The sequence below is a fragment of the Arvicanthis niloticus genome, chromosome 8 (assembly GCF_011762505.2).
Source record: "Arvicanthis niloticus isolate mArvNil1 chromosome 8, mArvNil1.pat.X, whole genome shotgun sequence".
NCBI lineage: Eukaryota > Metazoa > Chordata > Mammalia > Rodentia > Muridae > Arvicanthis > Arvicanthis niloticus.
In genome coordinates, this window is record NC_047665.1 from 65,611,145 (window position 1) to 65,634,485 (window position 23,341).

General features: G+C 39.1%; 1 protein-coding gene across 1 annotated transcript in view; it reads left to right on the forward strand.

The window, feature by feature from the left end:
• Mrc1 (mannose receptor C-type 1) overlaps positions 1 to 23,341 on the forward strand; it is a 94,222-nt gene that overhangs the window by 42,826 nt on the left and 28,055 nt on the right. The window contains exons 10-21 of the mRNA XM_034511122.2: positions 4,115 to 4,230; positions 7,639 to 7,787; positions 10,134 to 10,333; positions 13,504 to 13,631; positions 14,467 to 14,554; positions 15,720 to 15,864; positions 17,333 to 17,374; positions 18,496 to 18,659; positions 19,743 to 19,810; positions 21,184 to 21,284; positions 22,007 to 22,149; positions 22,885 to 22,999. Coding sequence (XP_034367013.1) covers positions 4,115 to 4,230; positions 7,639 to 7,787; positions 10,134 to 10,333; positions 13,504 to 13,631; positions 14,467 to 14,554; positions 15,720 to 15,864; positions 17,333 to 17,374; positions 18,496 to 18,659; positions 19,743 to 19,810; positions 21,184 to 21,284; positions 22,007 to 22,149; positions 22,885 to 22,999 — 1,459 coding nt within the window. The remainder of the gene's footprint in view (positions 1 to 4,114; positions 4,231 to 7,638; positions 7,788 to 10,133; positions 10,334 to 13,503; positions 13,632 to 14,466; positions 14,555 to 15,719; positions 15,865 to 17,332; positions 17,375 to 18,495; positions 18,660 to 19,742; positions 19,811 to 21,183; positions 21,285 to 22,006; positions 22,150 to 22,884; positions 23,000 to 23,341) is intronic.

Here is a 23,341-nt window from a genome sequence, read left to right on the forward strand (position 1 = left end):
AAATATAATAATATAAAGCAAAAATCATCATATCAAAGTTGGACATGGCAACCCAACGGGGGAAAGCATCCCAAGAGTAGGCATGAAAATCAGAGATCCACTCTTTCTCACAATCAGGATTCCCATAAAAATACTAAGCTAAGAGCTATAATATACACACAGAGGACCTGGTCCAAACTTGCATAGGCCCTGTGCTTGCTGCTTCATTCTTTGTGAGCTCATATGAGCTTTGTTTAGTTGATTCAGAGGGCTTTGTTCTCCTGGTGACCTCCATTCCCTCTGGCTCTTACACTCTTTCTGCCTCCTCTTCTACAGGGTTTCCTGAGCTCTGAGGGAAGGGATTTGATGGAGAACTTCCAGTTTCTCTCTCTCTCTCTCTCTCTCTCTCTCTCTCTCTCTCTCTCTCTCTCTCTCTCTCTCTCTCTCTCTCGTCTGGCTGTGGTTCTCTGCATCTGCTCCCATCTGCTGTTGGGGGAAGGTTATCTGATGATGACCCCCACATTGTTTTTTTGGGACAAGGTCTCTCATTAGCCTGCAGTTCATTAAACAGGCTAGAGTGAATGGCCAACAAACCCCAGAATCTATCTGTTCCCACCTTCTAAGTGCTGAGATTAGGGATCTTTCTTCTCTCTCTCTCTCTCTCTCTCTCTCTCTCTCTCTCTCTCTCTTCTCTCTTCACTTTACATCACGATTGCAGCCCCTTCCCTCCTCTCCTCTCAGTCTCACCCTCACAAATCCCTACTCTCATTATCTTCTTTCCTTCTCCTTAGAGAATTGGAAGCCCCTTATTGAGTACTAACCTTCACTGGCACATCTAAATGCATCTCCTCCCACTGAGACCAGTCCAGGTAGGGGAAGGGGATCCAAAGGTAGCAACAGAGTCAGAGACAGCCCCTGCTCCAGGTACTGGGGGATCCACATGGACACCAAGGAGCCCTAGCTTTAGTGCATGCATGCTTTATGGTTGGTGGTTTAGTCTCTGAGAGCCCCCATGGGCCCAGGTTAGTTGACTCTATAGGTCTTCTTGGTGTGTTTTTGACCCTCAGTCCTACCCACTACTCTTCCACAAGACTCCTAAGTTCCTCCTAATGTTTGGCTGTGGGTCTCTGCATCTGTTTTTATCTGCTGCTGGATGTAGCATCTCAAAGGACAGTTATTCTAGGTTCCTATCTGCAAGCATAGCATCAATAGTGTATCATTAATAGTGCCAGGAGTTGGCTCTCTCCATGTGATGGGCCTTGAGTTGGGCCAGTCTTTGGGTGGCCTTCCCTCAATCTCTGCTCCATCTTTATCTCTGCACCTCTTGTAGGCAAGACAGATTTTGAGCCAAAATTTTGTAGGTGGATTGGTTTCTCCCTTCCTGTCCTGGAAGTCTTGGCTGTCTACAGGAGGTGGCCACTTTAGTAGGAGACCTGTCTTTTCTTCTAGGGGATTGATCTCAGACCTTTGTGTCTACAGGACATACACTGTACCAAGTTGAACTGTCTCACCAGCCTCAGGGGATTCCACTTTCTCTTCTACGCTACCAGAGCAAAAAATGCTAAATAAAGATGTTAACACAAAGTGGTTCTGAGCCACTTTTGAGCTTGACTTTCAATGTAGTATTAGGATTTTCATTCGGGAGAGTTAAGGGATATAGTATATGCATGTTTTAAGTGCTAACAGGAAAGAAAGGTGGAACTGAGACCATTGATTAGCCATTCTTTAAAACCGTGTTTTTATTATAATGCAACCCCAAATGTATTTTATTCATATTACAATTTTTATGACTCTTTTTGTTGTTGTTGCATGTAATTCTTGATTTTGAGGGCTTGTATTTACCTTTCAATTCTTGAACTATATGTACTCTTTTAGTCTATTCACTATGCTTCTGATACTTGTTTTATGTATATTTTCAGTGTCCTAGTGTCTATTTTTCTCTATGTTTTTATATTTGTATGTGGCGCACATGCATGTGTGTATGCCTGTTCACCTGTGTAGGTGTGTGTGTGTATGTGTGTGTGTGTGTGTACATGTATGTGTCCTAAATTAGTGCTGGGTGTCTTGCTTGATTGCCTTTCATTTTTATGTACAGAGGCAAGGTCTCTTATTGAACCTTGAGATCATTAATTCTGGCTATTCTAGCTAATTATCTTAACCTGGGGCTCTCCTGTCTCTGTCTCTTGAGTGTTGGAATTATAGGTGGTTACCACACCTTTTACATGAATTGTGGTTTGAACTCCAGTCCTCGTTCCTGCTCAACAAGCACTTTACCCTTAGTACTAGTGTCTATAGTTTTATTGCTGAGAAGAGACAGCATGTCTGAGGTAACTCTTATAAAGGAAAAAATTTCTTTGGGATGGCTTACAGTATCAAAGGTTAAGTCCATTATCACCATGGCAAGAAATATGGTGATGTCAAGGCAAGCATAGTGCTGCAGGAGCCAAGCATTCTACCAATGGCAACAGAAGAGACTGTCTTCTAAAGGCATTGAGGAGAGACTCTTCTGCAGTGGGCAGAGCTTGAGCATAGGACTTCAAAGGCCACCCCTGCAGTGGCAGACATCCTCTAATACGACCACACCTATTCCAACATTGCCACACCTGATAGTGCCAGTCCCTGGGCCAACAATAGTCAAACCACCAAAAGTAGTGTTTATATTTCCATAGGGAAAATATGTTTTCTGTGTTTTAAGCTTCTTTCTGTCTTCCTATCCATCTATCTAACTTACCATTTCTCTCTGAAATCCTATTTACTGTATTTAATCTGATTGTTGTACTTTTAAACTTTACTTCTATATTTTTCCTCTTCTAGAAGTTCTATTTCAGTTTAAATCTTCCACAGTTTGATTTTTATTTTATCTTTGGTTGTTAAATCATCTCAAACATGATTATCTGTGTAATAAAAATTTTTGATTGTTCTCACCCAATGCAAGACATCTTCTCAATTAGTTTATAACTTTTGTGTGTAAGTTAGTGCCCATCTGGCTATTCCCAGGTGCTAACACCCTCTATGGCCTGGTTTGTGGAAATTTTTTTATTGTATAGTTTTTGTATTTTCTTAGAATATCTAAGATATTCTCTTTGTGGAAACAAAACACTACTTTGTCATTTGGTAATATAGACACACAGTGCCTGCACAGCAGTGTTGGACCTAGACTCTGTCTGTAGCAGTCTTGTCAATTGATTGATTGATTTTTTGCAGTATTGGACTTTAAACCACAGTCTTGAAAACAGTAAGCAATCACTTCATCACTGAGATACAGTCACCCATCTTTGGCTTTTTCACAAGGTCCTGCTGTATATAATCTAGGCTGGAATCTAACTTTTATGTTTCGTAAGTTTGGCATTGCAGGCATACATGGATGGCATTTATTTTGAAACGTAAGACTCTTTTCTGGAATCTAACACACCAAGCAGAAAACGGGCCTGTTAACTTGGAGTTGTGTAGCTAGAATTTTCTATTGCTCTCACCATAGAAGAAAGCCAAACACTATGCTCTGTGTTGACAGCAGGACCCTGCCCCCAGACCCCAGTGTGCATTTGATATACTCCTAGCCAACCACAAGTTTAGCTTTCAACTTGATTTTTTTTTTTTTTTTTGTACCTGGAGAGTTCTTCAGTTCCTTTCAAACTCTTCCTTGGAATCTGAATTTGCATGATTTTATGTAGTATTTTGTGTATTTGAAATGTGGGAAATGAATGTCATGAAGTCCAATGGCCAGGAGATACAGTTTCATGTTCATCACCTACGTTTGACATCAGTAGACATCTACGGTTACAGTTCTCAAGTTATTTTCTGGGATGACCTCATGTGAAATGGATCTTGTGCTGTATTATTTGGTTTCCTGAGGGGTCATTTCACAAGTAGTGTGCCTTTCAGAATGCCTGAAATGCCAGAGGACAGCCTACCCTTCCTTTAGTGTCATTGTCTGTTCTGTGAGGGACAATTTCATGCTGTTTTCATCATTCAAACGCATAAGCAATTCCCATTGCATTTTATAGCATCCTGATGTGTTTCCTTTAGACTCTCCTGTTTATCAACTTGTGTTACAGGAAGGAACTATTTAAAAGTATTTCCTAATAATTATGTATGGTAACCCTTTTGTTTGCTTGTTACATGCTGGTGTTCATAGGGCTGGAAACGGCATGGGTTTTACTGCTACTTGATTGGATCCACCCTTTCAATATTTGCTGATGCAAACCAAACATGCACAAATGAGAAGGCTTACTTAACAACAGTTGAAGACAGGTATGGAACTATATTCACCTTATCCTAAAATAAGCCAAATGGTGAAATTGTTAAAAAAAAAAAAAATCTTTGCATTAGCATGCTATACATATTGAAGTAGATTACATATGTTCTTGAATCATGCTTTATAAAGGTAGAAGTGTTTAAAATACTCTTATTTGTTGGCTTAATTGAAAACACCACAAAGTTATGTTTGTTACTTTTAGGCATCTGTTTACTTAGAACATTACTTTTAAGACAGAGTCTTATTATGTAGCCTGGCTGGTTGGAAGTTGCCAAGTAGATCAGACTGGCCTTGAGATCTGGGATTAAAGGTGTGAGACATCATGACTGGCATCCCTATTCAGAAGTTTATGGCTAATCTACTGAGTGTATGTTACAGACCAAGTGTTTTCTAGTGTATTAGTTGTCAGATTTTAAAGCAAAAAAAAAAAAAAAAAAAGAGTAAGATTTGTCCAGGTACCACCCCATTTTGTGCTTTTAGCGCTCACTCTGTGGAAAAGAGGGCCATGGGGGACTGACTCCGAGGAAAGACCAACTCACATGTATATTTTCCTAATGCACACTCACAGATCAAGTCAATTCTATAATCTCAAAGGTGTCAAGACTTCCCCTTAAGTCTTCTCCTGTGAAGCCTACAGAGCACTCAGCAAGCAGTTCTTCAGTGACTCCACCCTAGGATGCCTGAACTGAATTCAGTTCTTATGTTATCTGTTTGGAAATAATGTCAGATCCCATAGGCAGGGTTTGGTCCTCTGGAGGTTGTACTTTACTCATGGCGGGTCCAATTGCAAGTCCTAAGCCATGTCACCTGCATTTCTGAATGGCCAGCTATAGAAAGGCATTTCTACCACCCCACACTAGGTTCCACTCATTTGCTTGAACAACTCAGAGAACTCTACGAAGTACTTACACTTCCTGATTCACTTGGGGGATGTCATAAGAAGAGAGTCAGAGGAGAGGGCTCAGTGAGTATAGTGCTTGTCATGCAAAGCATGAGGACCTGAGATTGGATTCCCAGCACCCAGGTAAAAGGCCAGGCATTGTAGTATACGTCTGTCATCCTAGCTCTACGGAAGATAGAGGAGGGTCCCTAAGGCCAGACAGCCTGGGTGAACTGGTGGCTCCAGGTTCAGGAGATCCAGACTCAAAACACAAGGTTACAAGGTGGAGAGAGAGTAAAGAAGATGCCCAACATTGATCTCTGGTTTTTATATGTGAAACATACACACACACACACACACACACACACACACACACACACACACACACCTGTATAAGGATACAGGTGGAGAGACACAGGGTGAAGTGGAAGACAGGGTATGTAGAGATTCCATCATTTCTGCTATCCTGTCACCATCCTGATATCTCCACCCGCTCAGCCATGTGGAAGCTTTCTGAACACTTTGTGAGCTTCTTGAGAGACCTTATTGCTTGAGGATGCTTGCTAATAGACTAAGCAAGGAAACACGGCATGTGCCAAGATTCTTCTGTGTCTCTCAGTGTATGCAGTCTTTCTCTCTCCAGGGTGTGGCACATTGATCCCTGGGGTTGATATGATGGGTCTTATCACTTATTACTGAAGTGAATAAATATCACTTATTACTGAAGCAGGTCAGAGGCCCAAATTATGATCCCAACCTCCTAAATATATATTGCAGTATCTGCAAATATTCTACTTCTTCTTTCTATTCTTTATTTTAGTTAATTAATTAATTAATCAGTGAAGTTTTGCTTGGCTTGGCTAATAGACTGATAGGCTAAGAAAATCAAACAGAAAATAGAAAATTTAAATAGAAATTTAAAAATGTAACTTTAACCTCTGAGGTTCCATCCGTTTTTGAGATTTATTTACGTCTTTGTTTTTTTTTTTTTTTTTCTTTCTTACTCTTTTCAAAGCTTGGATTATACATTCAAGAAACTTCAAAAAATTTAAAAGTTAGTGACAGTTTATTGCTTCAGGGCAGACTCAAAACCCACAGAGTCCTGCTGATACTTAAAAATCCTGTGATAAAAGTAAATATCAGAGGATTGTGTTTCAAACTGCATCTTTCACAGCCTTGACATGCTAATATAAACATCTGAATACAAGAACACAAATATGTATTCTCTTAAGATGGAGAAGGTGGATTGTTTAAGTACCATGGGGATACATTTTGGCCTGCACTGTGACTGTTTGGTTAAAGATTCATATACAAGAAGAGAATTATTCTTCATGTGTTCTCTGAGCTATTTGTATTCAGCAGTCTACTAACTGTCATTAAATTCGCTTTCCGTGTTTTAAAAACTAAATTGACCTTATAGCATTTTGGTTGCTGTTTTTAGGCATCTGGGATTATTCCGACTATGGTTAAAAAAAAATCTGCCATTTTTAGCAGGTTCCACAGTCTTCTTTGTTCTCCCTGGCTCTCCATGTTCCAGAAAATGGAGTGCCTCTTTTCTGAGATGTTCCTGCCCAAGCTGCTGGCATCGTCTCGAGTTTTTTAGCCAAGACAGATCCTTTTGCTTTGTCTATCACTGGAAAGGGAAGGAAACATGATGGTCCCAATTTTTGATTCCCCTTGATAACCCTGTCACCTGTAATCAAGAATTGAGCAGGATACTTGACCTGTGTAAAAAGTGGACCGGTCGTTTCAGATAATTTTTTCCAACTGCTGTAGTTTTCTCCTTTGTATTTTCAAAGTTCTGTTAAATTTTGTGAAGGCTAGAGAGGCCAGTATGAGAATGAGAAAACAATATCTTGAGTGGATCGATCCACTAAGCTAGATGGTAGTTTAACTTCATAAACTTACATTTCCTTAGTGAGGAATATTATAATGTAAATGATATAAAACTATGACTCCTGTGTGACTCTCTGTGGGAAGTTATGAAATGTTTATTCATGCCAGATCCTAAAGGAAATGATTCTGCCCAGGTTCAGCTTGGTGAATCAGGGAGTTTATGGGGTGCCTTAAGGGGGAGTGTGAGTAAAGGTTGCCTATATAGGTATGAGTGATTCATTGACAGCTTCCTCACTGGAAAGCCCACCTCAGCATGGGTGATGATTCATGAAGGCTGCATCCCTGACACTCCTTGACCAACTTACCGGTAGCTCCATAGAAGAGTCTCGCCTCCCTAGCAATTATTTATTTATCTATAATCCAAGGGAGAGGTCCTGTGAGTCTTGTAACTTTCATAAACCTCCTGAGCTTTCTAAGTTCCCTTAGCTTCCTAAATCTATGAGATATGTTCTGTCTTTAAGAGAGAATGTTAGAATCCAGAGGAAATGGCTACAGAATAATAATGCTTTGTTTGAATTTATCATCAAAATCATAACTCAACTATACAATTGAAATAATTTTCATGTTGATAATTTAAGCAATGTGCGTAAATGTTTCTAAAGTTTAGTTGAATTTAATTCTTTTAAAGATATGAACAAGCATTCCTGACTAGTTTGGTTGGATTGAGGCCTGAAAAATATTTTTGGACAGGACTGTCAGATGTTCAAAACAAAGGGACATTTCGGTGGACTGTGGAGGAGCAGGTGCAGTTTACACACTGGAATGCCGACATGCCAGGTATGCAGATGCTGTGCTCAGGGCAGGTATGGGTGCGCTGTGCTTGGGGCATTCCCTCACCCCTGCCAGCTGAGCCTTTTGGTCCTCTGTTGCAGCATTCGAGTCAATTGTGTTTCCGTAATCTTTATGTTTCTCTTCCTCCATGCCCTCCCATCCAGCTTGCAGTATTTTGGGGCAAAGAGGAAGAAAAAATTGTTAAGTAATTTGGTTCTGGTGTACTCAAAAAGACGAAACATTTCAAATGCTCTCAGGTGTTATGAATGTCTGCCTAATTTCCCCCAAATAGACTCTATAGGAGGCAGATGTAAAACTTTTCAATAGGCTGAATATGAACATGAATGTCCTTGAATGGTGGGACTGAGGTGCTCATGGGAATCATTATTCCAATTTCTTCCCTGTATCTTTATCATTAACCCTGTACAAACATTGAATTTTATTTTATCTTTCCAAGAATAACAAGGGGGCATTTAAGTATCTCCATTTAAAAGATGTGGAAGTTGAAACTCAGGATTTATAAGACTAGAGATGCCCAAGCTTAGACTTACACTAATCTGGGTAGTAAGCTAGTCTGAGGTATCTGGTTTTGGATCAACCAGCTGCCCTGGTATTTTGACCTGCTTTTTAAAACTGGAGACCTGAAGTGGCCTCTCTAACAGACCATAAAAGCTCCTTTATCATCTTTCTACACTGATGTTACTGGCAAATGATATAAATGGCTATGCCATCTCTGAGACAGTTTAACACCCTTTACAGAAAAGTCAGTGTGCAAGAATCACAAACTAAAAGAGAAATACCCCCTTAAGTGCTTAAGTGCATGGGTTTGCTACTTGGCCCAATACAACCTAATCTCCAGCTGTTATTCAAATTTGCATAATCAGCTTTGAGTGGGGAACTGATGTCTTCAGTCAGATTATTGTTTGTACAACTGCTTTTTGATTATTAAATCATTAAACATTATAGGAGCTGTGAGATTCCAGATCATGTAAATTAACACATTCTCGTTTTGTTTGTTTCAATTTTGGTGAAAGTCACAGTTCTTATTGTAGTGGCTTTACTTTGCCTCAGTTACTTATTCGCCAGGAGGATTCTGAGTGATGAGTCCTGGAATACCTTCAAGAATAAAAATTCATTAAACTAGAACCATAACTCAGCTGTGACCATTGAGAGTCTTGGAGACAAAGCCTCTTGTCCAGGGTTAGAATGGAACTCACTATGTAGCCAGTAGACCTCCCTATGGTGCTTACTCTGTAGGCTGGTCCTAAACTCAAGATCCTCCGGTTTCAGCCCTCCATGTGCTGGCACCAGCCTTGCCCTCAGGCCCCACTATCCTGTATCTACTTGTTGGAAAGATGACTCAGTGCCGAAATGTACAGCTTCAAGAACAGGCAGGGCATTTGGGACCTGACCTGAGTATCAAGAAAGATGAATGACTCTTGTAACCAATGATCGGTGGGTCACAGCAGCCTCAGCTGCCATCCAGTGCAGTAGTAGTTGGTTTCAGTACATGACTGTAATGGAAAGGAGATGACTATAGGAATCTGAAAAATGTCTCGGGAAATTGGGGGCTTTAGAGAAAACAAATTAGAAAGGATATATGTCTTCTTAGAACTATGACATATAAACATTGACTATGACTAATGAACATTTAAGATACTTTGAAAACTACTGATAACATTATTAGCTCCTCTTAGCAGCAAGAGTTTTGATGTTTTTAAACCTCTATGTAAACTTCTTACTACAATGGCCATAAAACAGAATTGCAAACTTAATTCTACTGGGATCAGTTTGATTTTTATGAACTTCGCTACCAACATCACTGCTCTTCGTAGGAGAGCCTGTGGTTTACATATTAAGACAAGGAAACAAGAGAGCTCCAGTACCTGTCCCAAATCCTCAAACCCGGATGTGTCTTGTTTGGAAATCTTATCAAGTGCTTTGCTCCTGGAGGCTGAAGTGGATCATGGTGGGGAGGGGAGAATCTCAAAGAATTAAAAAGGAAAGGGAGGAAGTCGAGCAGAAGGACAGGAAGGAAAATCCATTATGCTATTATCTTTGCTATTATAGCAGAAATATTTTATTATCAAATGTCTAAATGTGGACCACCCTGCCAGATGTGGAAAATATAAGATGTTATCAAAACTTCCTATACTTATGATGATCACATTGGGACTATAGACCACACAAATAAAAGGCAAATTATGGCAACCCACCTTTTCAAATGCTACATTTCATTCTTAACATGTAGGAATGAGCCACACTGTCTCACCACTTTGATTGCCTGTTTTGAGCATGGTGGATCTTCAGTATGCAACCCATTGATTGAGTTCTACTTTCTGTTTAATGCAGGACGAAAGGCAGGATGTGTTGCCATGAAAACCGGAGTGGCAGGTGGCCTATGGGATGTTTTGGGTTGTGAAGAAAAGGCAAAATTTGTGTGCAAACATTGGGCAGAAGGAGTGACTCGCCCACCAGAGCCCACGACAACTCCTGAACCCAAATGTCCAGAAGACTGGGGTACCACTAGTAAAACCAGCATGTGTTTCAAGGTAAGGATCACTTGTCAAACTAATAAAAAAAATCTGAAATATCCAAGAACTAGAACCAAGTTACAGAAGATGCAACATCCAGCTCCTGTTCTACCTGTCGAAATTTTAATCTGTTTTTATTGATGGTGAGTGCCATAGTTAGAGATAAAGGACTCGTTAACTGAGATCCACAAATACAGGCAACAGCCCAGATAGGACTCTCAGACCTCTTGCCTCATCTCCTTTGTTGTAATCATTCCCTCTTTGTTTCTCCTCCATGACTTTCGAGCCCTGTACTGAGCTTGTAATGTCCTAATGCTCGTTTTAAGAAAACATCTGTTCTTTCTTACTCTAACCTCTGGCATTTTGTTTTGCCCTTGCCTTCAAGCCTGAACTTTAGTTAGCTTAATTGAAAAACCTGGTCTACAATTATATTGTGTCAGTATTACATAGTTCATGTTCTACTTTTCTAATTTAACACTTAATAACTATAATGATGGACTATGGAAGTGTACATAGCCCTTCAATTCCTTTAAATAGGGATTCAGTGTTCTGTCATTATTTTTACATATTGTTAGCTTGAACCCTCTGTTTTCTCTTTATGCAGTCAGCAAAATAATCAACCAGTCAAACACAAATAGGAACAAAACCAAAATCAACCAACCAAACAAAACATCCAGTGAAATATGGTTTTGTTTCGTTCCCCTTCCCCTCTCTATGTTGCCATAAACTTCCCAGAAAAAAATTGAAATTTACTCTAATACAGAAACATAACTACTGCTTAATGATAAAGTTTTATACTCAGGACCTCTTTTGTCTAATCCCTTTTAAAGGCACATGGTTCTGACATGTTTCGGGAAGACAGTTGGGTGAGATTTGAAGAATTCAATCAGAGCCTCTGGATGTAGCTCTAGGTAGAGTCCTTGCTTAGCAAGTGAGAGACACTGGGTCCATCCTCAGTGCCAAATAAAGAAAAAAAATCTATGAGAAAATAAAGTTGTCTGAGCTCTAACTGGAGAAGAGAATGTCTAGTTGAACTGGAACTCCTTTTGAAGATGGGAAGATTCATGTGTTGTTTAATCTAGTTTGATCTATTAAGAGCTAAACATAATTCTCATGAAAAGGAATATTATGGGGCAAGGCAAGAGAAAATTTATAAAATAGATACTGGAAATTATGTATCATCATTCAAATGCCACACCTCTCACAGTACAGATACCTGAAGGTAAAATAGGCTGAAGTGATTGATCACAGTAGAATTGTCTGTAGCTATGCTGTGAACTAGGAATTCCAGTAACGACAAAATCTAGATGTTTGCCAGATCCAGTTATGCGCCTCAGTATGAATTACGTTGTTTCAGAAGTATTTGAAGTAGTGTTTGTTACATACATAAAAGCTATTCTTAGGAATTCTAAGATGTGGAAATTGATTACATTTGGTGGATAGATAAGGAAACAAATCCAATATCAGGATACAGGAAGCTGATGTAGAGTTGAGAGAGCTGCTGTTGACAAAGCTGGCGTAAGACACACTTACTTGTGGAGTTCAAGCCAAGTCCAGGTCAAGGTATTGGTGTTAACCACCTAGGCAGCCACAACCTAGAGGAAGCTAATTCCTTTTCTGCAAGCCTATGTTGGTGGGAGCCATGACTCATCAACAATAATGAAGGAAAACCTTAAAAACTGGTGGCTCCAGCAAGTTCTGGTTCTGCTTGCTTAGTGGTTCTGGTGCAATTTTTTTTTTTTAAAGAGAAATGGTATCTTTCTCCACCCAGGTATCCTTGACCCAAAAACAGTCACCAAAAATAGACCTGAGAGAATAACTCTTGATTTCATTATCTGAGTGCCAATAAAGGTTAAAGATGAAGATGTTTGTCAGATTAAGTAAAGCAGAAACACAGTCTCTGAAAGAAAATTATAGAAAGATGACAAATGGACAGATGATGATGATGATGATGAAGGCAAAGCAAGAGTAACTCTCAAGAGTGCAAGGAATTCCTCAAAGAGGAAAAGCTGTTGATCTTCTTTGTTCAGGTTAATTTTATGGCAGACTAAGGTGATTTCATTAGTTGAGCAATTAGTTGGCACAACTCTGTGCATATTCTTCTGGTCTAACCAAGAAAATGGTCATACCCTGTTCCTGTGTAGCCAACCCAGTTAGTGGTAGGTGGAACCTCTCTTTCCCCCCCCCCCCCCCCGCAAACTTAAGCTTGGTTAGTTAGACTGTGACTTTCTGCTAGCCGGCAGTCACTGGCCCACTGCTTCCTCTATATACCTGGTCCAGATGCTCCTTGTTCCTCATCAGCTGCAGTGGTTTTAGTTAACTTTAATGGTCACTAGCTCAGGGCCCCGTCCCTCCTCTTGCCTACTTAGCTTGGTAGCTTGCATTCTGCTGCAAACTTATTTGTTTCCTGTCCGTAACATTCCCTTTTCCCTGAATCCTTTCTCACTGTAACTGAGCCACTTGCCATTTTGACCATGGGCCCTTTCCCTTACCCGCTACAGTTAGCAAGCTCCTGCTAGCATCACTAAGCATGCCCTATACTACCACTGTGGATCCTGTTTGCAGTTCTCAGGATGATAGGACCTAGTACTTACTTACACAGTCTGCAAAATTTAACTTTAACCCACTTCTGTCAGATGAAAGTCGTCTGTGGTGTGTGTTCTAGTAGTTGTTAAAATATGCAGGCTTAAGGAAAAGAGACAACCATTTTGAAGGACATCACCAATATGGTTGAAAGTTTGCCAGGGTACTCATTGTTTAAGTTGAACAGGATGACAAAGGGAACAGTGTTTTGCTTATTCATGTTTATTTTCTCTGTTTCAAAACTTTGTTTTGTGTGTGTGTCCTAATGCATTTTTTATACTTAATCAAATTACTCTCTTTCTTTTCCACAATGATCTGTATACCCAATCCACATGTCTTCAGCTTCCAATATTTTAATCTAATTTCCCCCAGGCTTTAAACTGCTTTTATTTTGTAAGCCTTTCTCAATGAAATCACCTCCCACCCCTTGTTTAGCTGTCCAAATAGTCACTCAGAAATTGATTTTCACCCAAGAGCCCTGCATTGTTTGGGAACATGGCACTGCTTGCTTTGTCTACAAATGACATCTCATTAGAAGCAGATGACTTGTTCGTTTTGATTCGTTCAGCTACCAAACGTGAAATAAATTTTTTTTTTTTTTTTAGCTGTATGCCAAGGGAAAACATGAAAAGAAAACGTGGTTTGAATCTCGAGATTTTTGCAAAGCTATAGGTGGGGAGCTGGCGAGCATCAAGAGCAAAGATGAACAGCAAGTGATATGGAGGCTGATTACGTAAGTCCCTCTTCTGCACAGGGCTGCTGGGTGGTACCCACATGATACCTATAATGCTGAAAAAATATTTGACTTAGTTTCAGTTCAAAACCCTTTAATAATTACAAATTCTACAATCGATCACTTTATAAATGTACAAGACATCCAGTACATCTTTGAATGAATGAATATCTTTCCGTGCTTTACTATGATCCTCTCCCCTTCCCCAAATACTGGTCCATGTTCAAAACATTGATAAGTGGTACCCAAATTCACATTTCCTAAATCACTTTTCTCTTGCTGTGATGTGGCCTAAAGGTGACGCGGTTTATTGTGGCTGATAGCTTGAGAGGTTGCTCATATCTGTTATGGCAGGAAAGCATGGTCCTAGGAGTCGGACAGCAGCCGGTCACATTGCATTGGCAATATGGAAATGGGATTGGCATCAGGAAATAGAAAGTTAGTGGGGTGCTTAGCTAGCGATCTTTTTATGCAGTATTGGACACAAGTCCAAGGAATGGTGCCACCCACTTTTAGAGTGGGTATTCCCACTTCAATCTAATTAGGATAATTTCTCACAGGCATGCCTCAAGACAACTATAATCTAGATAACTTCTCATAGATGTGTCCGGAGACTTGTTTGCTAGATGATTCTAGAGCCCATCAAGTGTACAACCAACAGTAACCACCAGGAGCAATTGCTTTCATAGGACACATTTAATTGTTATTCTCTTTGCTTGTATATTATCTAATGATCTAACGTGTGTTTTAGAGGGACCTATCAACTCTTGATGGTCCTTTAAAAAAACTGACGTCCCTTCCAGGATGTGGCATATTCTTTCTCTGAATGTTGCAGGAGCAGTGGAAGCTACCATGAGCTGTTTTGGTTGGGACTGACCTATGGAAGTCCTTCAGAGGGGTTCACCTGGAGTGATGGTTCTCCTGTAAGTGGTTTTAAATATATCATTTTTTTTTACCCTGTAGTGTATTTATTTTGGCATCATCATTTGGATTAATTGGTGTTTTATCAAGGTACGCCATTAAGACAGTTGGCAACATTTTATGTAAAGTAAATACAAGTGTAGTAGAGACTCATTACCCAGCTTCCACATACTTTAAACATAGCTATGGGTGAGAATAACCTAACAAATGAATGGCCATGCCTCTCAGTTTATACTAAATGACTCCATTCTGCACAGAACCACCATTTAGGTGGTTAAATATCTTCAAAACTGTTTTGCAGCTGACTTTAGCTCAATGAAACTAGACACAACTTTGGTAGCCATCAGAGTCAGATGGACTTCTCCAAATTTGAGAAATGAGAAGCTCTGGTTTTTGCTAGCAACAATTAGCGGTCCTGGTCATCTTGAGAAAGATGTTTTATGATATTAACACGATTTGCTCTTAGAACCCACAGGCATCTTCCAAGGTACTTAGGTGACATGGTTTCTTTGGTGGCTGCATTGGAGTTTGGATTTCATGTTTGTATTTATAGAAAAGAGGTCATAATTCTTAATCCAGACCCCTTCAGACTCTGATTACTGAAAACCACCCAGCTCCCCAGTTTGTTTCCATTGTTCATTTTGGCAAAGGCTGGTCATTCTGTTAGCCACATTTTATAAGACATTTTCTTCTCTAATTATTTTTCTGTAGCCTGTGTAATAGAGGGAAAGCTTCCAACAACTTACTGAAATATCATCCCTTAAGAATGGGCTGTAAATTTAGGAAATTACAACCGCTGACCGAGATGTGGAAGTTTCTTGCTCATTTTTTCCTACATATAAATCCTACTGCTGTGGCCCTTGGATCCATTCTGCTTAATGGGACTAAAGGAAATGTTATAAAAACCAATTCCCTACCATAGTCGGCTTCAAAAGTTTCCATGTAATAAAAGCTGTTTCTTTCTCACTCGTGTCCATAAAATGTGCTTCCCAAGCTAAAAGTAAAACTCAAAATGAATGAAGAATCCAAACAGCTCCTCTTTTTCCTCCCCCAATTTGGATTTGCACTGGTCTGGTATACGTGGTTAATACCTGCAGCCTAATGTTTCTAGCACAGCATAGCAACCTGGTGTTGTGGTTCACATCAAGTGTGATGTTTCTACCATAGGTTTCTTATGAAAACTGGGCTTATGGTGAGCCAAATAATTACCAAAATGTTGAATATTGTGGTGAGCTGAAAGGTGACCCTGGCATGTCCTGGAATGATATTAACTGTGAACACCTCAACAACTGGATTTGTCAGATACAAAAAGGTACAAATCCTGTTCCCTCTTTCTCCCTAATTTGTTTTCTCTATTGACACATACAAACAAAAATACCAGCATCAGGGAAGTGTGGTGCTCTTATTTCACAGGATAAAGATTGGAGGCATTGAGAAAAGATAAGTTTTCCCAAGGAACAGGAGATCAAAAGGCCACCCGAGAATCCTGGATGAGAATCATGTCCTCAGAAACACCCCCACCAGCAGCAGGGACTCTGGCAGTCTTCTGCAGCTTCAGGGGCTAATGGAGTCCTGCCCTTTAGTGCTGTAGAAAGGCAATGTAGTTTCGACTTCTGGAGCTTTCACCCTCTGACCTTCTATTTTATCTCTGACACAGGTACAAGCTTCCTTCAAGTCAGATGTTTTAATATCCAGAACACACACAGAACCAGCAGTGTGGGGAAGGCCCTGGTGTTATGGGACCCACCTTTTATTATTTATGATGACTTGGAAATTAGCGCAAAGACGGGTTAGGCATTGAGGTCAGAGCAGCTGGGTTATGACAAATGAGGAAACAAGCTCACTCTTGAATCAAAACATGTATTGAAGCCATTGCAATAGATGAATGGAACCACATTGCCCTCTGCTGTTGGGGAATTGTGGCCGCTGCCCTCGTTCTGCAGTTAAGAGGCCTGGGACTGCCCTCTGCTGGCTGGATGCACATGTTTCTAGATTAGTGTCCTTCTGAGTTTCTGGAATGGAACAATCATTGCATTGTATTTAAGAACAGTCTCCTGCTGCCTACCAGTGACTCATCAGGACCTCTTTATGTTGTTAGTAGCTTTGTTTTACTTTGGCAGATAGAAAATATGTTACCCAGAAAACTAAGTATTATCTGTGCCCTCTTGTCAGATTCTAACAAAATCCAGATATTAACTATTTTGAAAGAAAAAATATTAAAAAAAAAAAAATCCTAGAGTTATAAGTAAAAGTTTAGTAAGGATATGATTCTTTGAAAAAACTATATTTGTGTTTTATCCATATACAACTCACATTAAATAGTTCCAGATAATGAGTATATACATTCTTTCATAGTTACTACTAAAATGTCTACCTGGAAAACTGTTGTGTAGTGAACACTGACTGCAAACCAAAAATTTAATTTTTTACCCTGCCTAATTATAAACATGGTTAGTCCGTTTTTATAATTGGGGGAGGGGGACGAAGACCAAATAGTTTGGGATTTGAAGCTGGACTTCACGATTCTAGAATTAATGTTCTTTTCTTTCCTTTATTTGGCACAATTTGAGCCTAGACATTGCCTGCTACTTACGGAATTTGTATCCATTTGCATAAACCTCAATTCGTCCCTCTTTCTTCTTTCATTCTCCACATGATGATGTGATGTGCATTGGAGGGAAGATGGGACAAGTGTGGAAGATTGTCAAGATTTTATTAACACAGGAAAATACAAAGAGCGGCACTAGTGAATGCTTAACAACTATATTTTTATTTTACAGGGAAAACACTACTACCTGAGCCCACACCGGCTCCGCAAGACAGTAGGTGTCTCTGAGTTTTCTGATTTCTCAATTATAGCCTTTTCTGATTCCTTTCCTTCCTTCATGAAAAGGGAGATGGTGGGGAGAGAGTTCTTAGTATCTTTGAGGATCTCAGGAAAGGTTGGAGTTTTATCTCCGGAGAGCAGATAACACACACCAGTTGCCCTGTTAGCATGTTCTCTTGTGATTTCATGAGTCTAATCCGAGAGCCCAGGATTTTCCTTAGCGCATGACCAGTTGTAACTTGGTGGATCAAGGCAGCACACAGTTATTTGCTAACAGTTTTAGAAGTCAGAAATCTGAAATTGGTTCCACTGAGTCAGAACGCAAGCTTTCATCCACAGAACCACCTCTCCTTCCCCCACCAGAGGTTCTGGCCACTGGCCTTCACTTGGTTTACTTGAGGTCTTTCCTAAATGCCTCTGGCTCCATCCTCAACCCCTCTTTGTGCCATATGGTTGAGTGTCATGTTGCATCCTTATGCATTGGACCTTTGTCTCTGCATCCTTTTCTGAGAGCACTTGCATTAGATTTAAAACAAGATAATCTTGCATTCTCAAGATCCATAATTTAATCACATTTACAAAGTCCTTTCCATTGTAATCCGACATTCTAGGATTAGACCATAGATGCCTTTACAGCTTTTTGCGGTATAGGAAAAAAAAAAATCTACGCTCCGAAAGAGGATTTAGATACCTTCTTCATGAATTAACTTCCTTGCTCTTTAATTCTACCATGAACAACTCAAATCCATTTATAAGAAGTCTTGGGGGTGTAGATGAAATCTGAGTTTTCATAGTTCCTAAGTCTTGGTGCTTGGACATCACAGGCATGTGTATAAATCTTGCTAGATCTGCTGTCCTGCCAGTGAAAATGATGCCAGGAATTCTTTTAACTAGTCACTCATAGATCTTACTTAAGAGGAGAGAGGCTGATCTTCATTAAACTGACAGAAAGTAGATACTAGCCTGGAAGAATCCAGTCTCTCCCTGAGGACATTCTGCATATTCTGGGGTCTTGGAGTTTTTCATATCTTTGACGTAGTGCTTATTCTTGCTCACCACATTGCTTAATTTTTCTAAGTAAAGAAATATCTTTTTCTTTGACTTTATTTTTTTCAGATCCACCAGTTACTGCAGATGGGTGGGTCATTTACAAAGACTACCAGTACTATTTTAGCAAAGAGAAAGAAACCATGGACAACGCACGGGCATTTTGCAAGAAGAATTTTGGTGATCTTGCTACTATTAAAAGTGAAAGTGAAAAGAAGTTTCTATGGAAATATGTAAGGATATGGTTAAGATGGTTAAGTGTAGAATGACATGTTATAAAGAAAGATGATGTCTTTTTTTATTGGATATTTTTTATTTACATTTCAAATGTTATCTCCTTTCCCAGTCTTCCCCCCATGAAATCACCTATACCACCCTCCTCCTCCTGCGTCTATGAGGGTGTTCCCTCACCCAGACACCCACTCCCAATGATTTCTGCATCCAGTACCTTAAAACAAAATTTCAAATTATGTACTAAATGCAAGGTTAAATTGAGGGTAAGTGATTCAAGTTCCTGATGCCCTGATACAGAGCCCCACAGAGGGATGTACTTTATTGTTAGAACATCAATTAAGTCTAAACATTGTGAAGATCCCTTTTGGTTTATGGATTTAATTTTCAAGGATCATGTCTTAACTAATTGTTATGTCTCAATCCTAGACCACGTGTATAACATACAATATAATTCAAATTATTTGTGAACAGATAGTATAATTTTATTATTCATATAAAAATCTCAGTAGTACCCAAGTTATCAGGTATTTCTAAAAGTAATTTTTTTAGTATTTTCTGAGTACTTTTCTGCTTTAAAAAAAAAAAGAATCTTCATATGGCCTCCTCGTCATTTGCCAGAGAGGGAATGAACAGAATAGTAGAAAATAGATTTTTCAGTATTTAAAGGAAAAGTTCACTTGAGTACAAAGATATGAAAATATAGCATAACATTTTCCTCTTTGTGGATATCCTTGCTTTGAAACTCTCAGGATATGCCCTAATGTTGCATAAATGCCTATTTGTAATACAGGTTATATATTAAGTTCTTATGTATAATGTACAAAACCCATTGTCCATTTTATTCTTAAGCACCCAACCATTAAATATATTTGTTATTATAGTGAATTTCATAAGGTATTAACTTTGTAAACACAGGTTATTGCATTGAGAACATATTTTCATCCTTATGACTATGGTTCTATAGTATTTGTGCACGAATTCCTCATTGGAAAACTAAATAGGCCCCCTTACTCATACATAAGTTTTGCCCAATTTGCTGAGTAGATGACTGTAAATTGTATGTATAAACTTTTGCATTCTAGATTAACAAGAATGGTGGACAGTCACCATATTTTATTGGCATGTTGATCAGCTTGGATAAGAAGTTCATGTAAGTAAATTAAGCTAATGTCATGGCTTACAAAAGAGATCTGATAAACACATGAGTTGTTTTGAGACCTTTGCCAAATGCATTAAAAGTTCCATGACAATCTGAATCTGAAAAAAAAAAATCTTTAAAAATGTGAACGTAAAACTAAGATGATTCTATTAAGAGTTTCAACATTGTTAATTATTGAAAAGCTCAAAAATGGATTTGATCTCACAAAATGTTACTAGTCTTTATTTTAGGGTACTAGCCATCAGCAAACCATTGGCTAAGATGTGTTAAAGAGAGGGGAATGTTGAATATATTTTCAAAATTGCTACCCTGTTTGGACCATTGTTGGTACACAGGGTTAAATGTCCCCTTTTCTATGCCCCACCTTGGAGTGGCAATGTATTCAAGTTCATGCTGAAACTTTGCCCCAGAAGAGCAGACTTGCTTCATCCTTAGACTCTGGGACAGGAATGGCTGTACTAGAGAAAGTGAACTCTTATATCTCACGTGTTTCTTTTAATGTTTATTAATATGTTCTCCTGAATTTCAAGAGCAGATGTGTCTATCTGTCCCACATACAGCTATCTTAATGACACACATTCTTTGGAATTTTGATTGCTACCTTTGAGCAACTGAGACCTAAAGTCAAGTTTGTTATTTCTAGGGAATAGAAATATGGACAAATACCCATTTGATCATCTCCAGAACAAGAGGGCTGATTTTTATTATTTCTTTTATTTCCAGCTCCCAGAATCCTTGAGTTTCTATAACTTATGACAATAGTTGTTGGCTTACCCATTTATGAAAACATGGAGTAAGCAAAAAAAAAAAAAAAAAAATCAGAAAGGAGCTAATGAGAAATAATGCATTTGCCACCTCTTTGATAAATTGTATGGAAATTGTATGTCATTAAATTGTATGGAAATCATGATTGAAGAGTACTCTGGAAGGAATTTCGCTTCTGGATTCCAGACTAATCAGGCTTACATGTTTCCCTCTTCAGTGCTATTGGGAGCTTGTTCTGAGGAGTGCAAAGAGGGTGGACCAGCAATCAGTATTCACATCAATTTTCTGCATCTTCTTAAGTAGATTCTTTAGTAATGGACTATGAATTCCCCAAATAATGAGAATTCTTATTTTACAAGATTCACTCTAACTGTGGTTGTTTGTGAATTTGACCTGAAGGTATCAGGGAGACTACAGAGGAACACAAAGTATACTTAGTACCAGACATTTCAGAGTTCCTATTTATTTCTTTAGGTTCCTCCTATTTGCTACACATCCAATGCCCTCTTCATCTTGATGTATTGGCCTTTTTCCACCTCTGAGGTGTAGTCAGTCATTTTGTCTGGGTTGTTGAAAAATGCTTCAATTTTCTTTTGCAGTTGGATGGATGGAAGCAAAGTAGATTTTGTGGCTTGGGCTACAGGGGAACCCAACTTTGCAAATGATGATGAAAACTGTGTAACGATGTACACAAATTCAGGTAGATCATAATCATATACCGATCTTATTGAATGTGCTTTGGGGTGTGATGTGTGCCACTTCTTGCATTTTTAGGCTAAAAATAGCAAGTAGTACACTTTCATAGGAAAAATAACAGAGACTCCAAATTTTATTTATGTAACAGTTCCAATCGCAAAGATAAATTTATCAGGATGTTCATCAGCAAGCTAACAAGTGATGTATCATCTCATTTCTTCCAAATTGGGAGGCATTTTTATGTTCTTATGTGAGGAAAATACCTAGAATGTGCTTATAACCAATCACTTTTATCTCTCTCTAGGTCTTTTCTTTTTCATTGCATAAAATGGGAGTGTTAATGTAATTTGTCTTTTCTTGAGAAGATTAAATGAAGTAATATCTAATGCTAAACACATACTTTAGTATTATATGACTGATATTAGTGATAAATAATTTAATAATATATTTGTAACACTAAGAGCATGCTCAGCATATAGGAATCTTTCTGCAAAGCTGAACTCTTATGAGCTAAGTGAAACAGAGAGGGGGGAGGGGGAAGGGGAGGGGGAGAAAGAGAGACAGAGACAGAGAGAGAGGGAGATTGCATAGGTTCTTCTAGTCATGTGAAAATAAGGTAAAGTTCTTCTGAACCATTTTTTGAGACCCCACCTGAGATATTGTATCTTTGAAGGTATGTTTTAAACTAAGAGTATGCAGGTCTACCTTAGCTGTTCTCTTTTACAGGGTTCTGGAATGACATCAACTGTGGTTATCCAAATAACTTCATCTGCCAGCGACACAACAGCAGCATCAATGCCACTGCCATACCAACCACGCCCCCAACCCCAGGTGGCTGCAAGCAAGGTTGGCATTTGTACAATAACAAGGTATCGGAGAAAATTGATCTCAATCTTGGTATTTGTATTGGGGGAAGAAAATGTTGCTGTAAAAATAAATAGACAATAGAAGCAAGAGAGATTTTGGCTCCCTATTTTCAGGACTCAGTCTATCAGAGCAAAGCAAGTGGAGCAGACAACTCCATGGAGGTGGGAACAAATCGTAGAGGTTCTTCGGGCCATAGTGGATTAGCAAGATAAGGACCAGAAGAGGGTCCAGTTGCATCCCTGGAGATCTACCTCCATGTCCTATATCCACCAGCCAGGTCCATGTCCTAAAGATTACATATTTCTCAAAAACCGGCACCGTCATCTGAGGAGCAAGAGTTCAGATGCATTTGCCTATGGGGATCATTTCCCATTAAACCCCATCAGTGCTGTTCACTGTGGGACAGTGGCAGGTGCTAACTGCCACCCACATAGTTAACTTCTGTCTACATCATCACTTTAGGGCAACTTGTGCGAAAATAACTGGAGATTCTCATCACAAAATCTCAATGGAAAGTAAGAACATACATGAGCTATTAGCCAAAAATCTGTGCCGAAAAAAACTCTGCTGAGAGAATATGTAGGCCATGAAGCTGGTTTAATTTTCTTTTTTAACTCTCATTTAGACCTGAGAAAAATTTTCTTTATCTGTACTTGTCATGAATGACTTGATTTCTGGATGTGATTTTTATTATCTTTAACTAAAACCTCTGCTTTTGTCCTCCCCTTCCGTTTCAGTGCTTTAAAATTTTTGGATTTGCTGAAGAAGAAAAAAAAAGCTGGCAAGAGGCACGGAAAGCTTGCATAGGACTGAAAGGAAACCTGGTGTCCATAGAGAATGCAAAAGAGCAAGGTGTGTAGACCGACACACCTTGGCAGTTGTGAATACTCCTGCCATTTATGAATATATGTCTAAATTTGCCCTAAAGTAATAGACTGTTATAACTGACTTTTTTCCTGGAATAAGATACAGTAGGGGAAAATCTTCTCAATTTCCTATTAGGAGTGATTTTATTTTATTTAGTGTTAGATACTATACTCAGATTTTTAATGTATTTTTATTGGATATTTTATTTATTTACATTTCAAATGCTATCCTCTTTCCCAGTTTTCCCTTCTCAAACCTCCTATCCTATCCCCCTTGCCCTGATTCTATGAGGGTGCTCCCCTACCCACCCACGCACTCCTGCCTTAC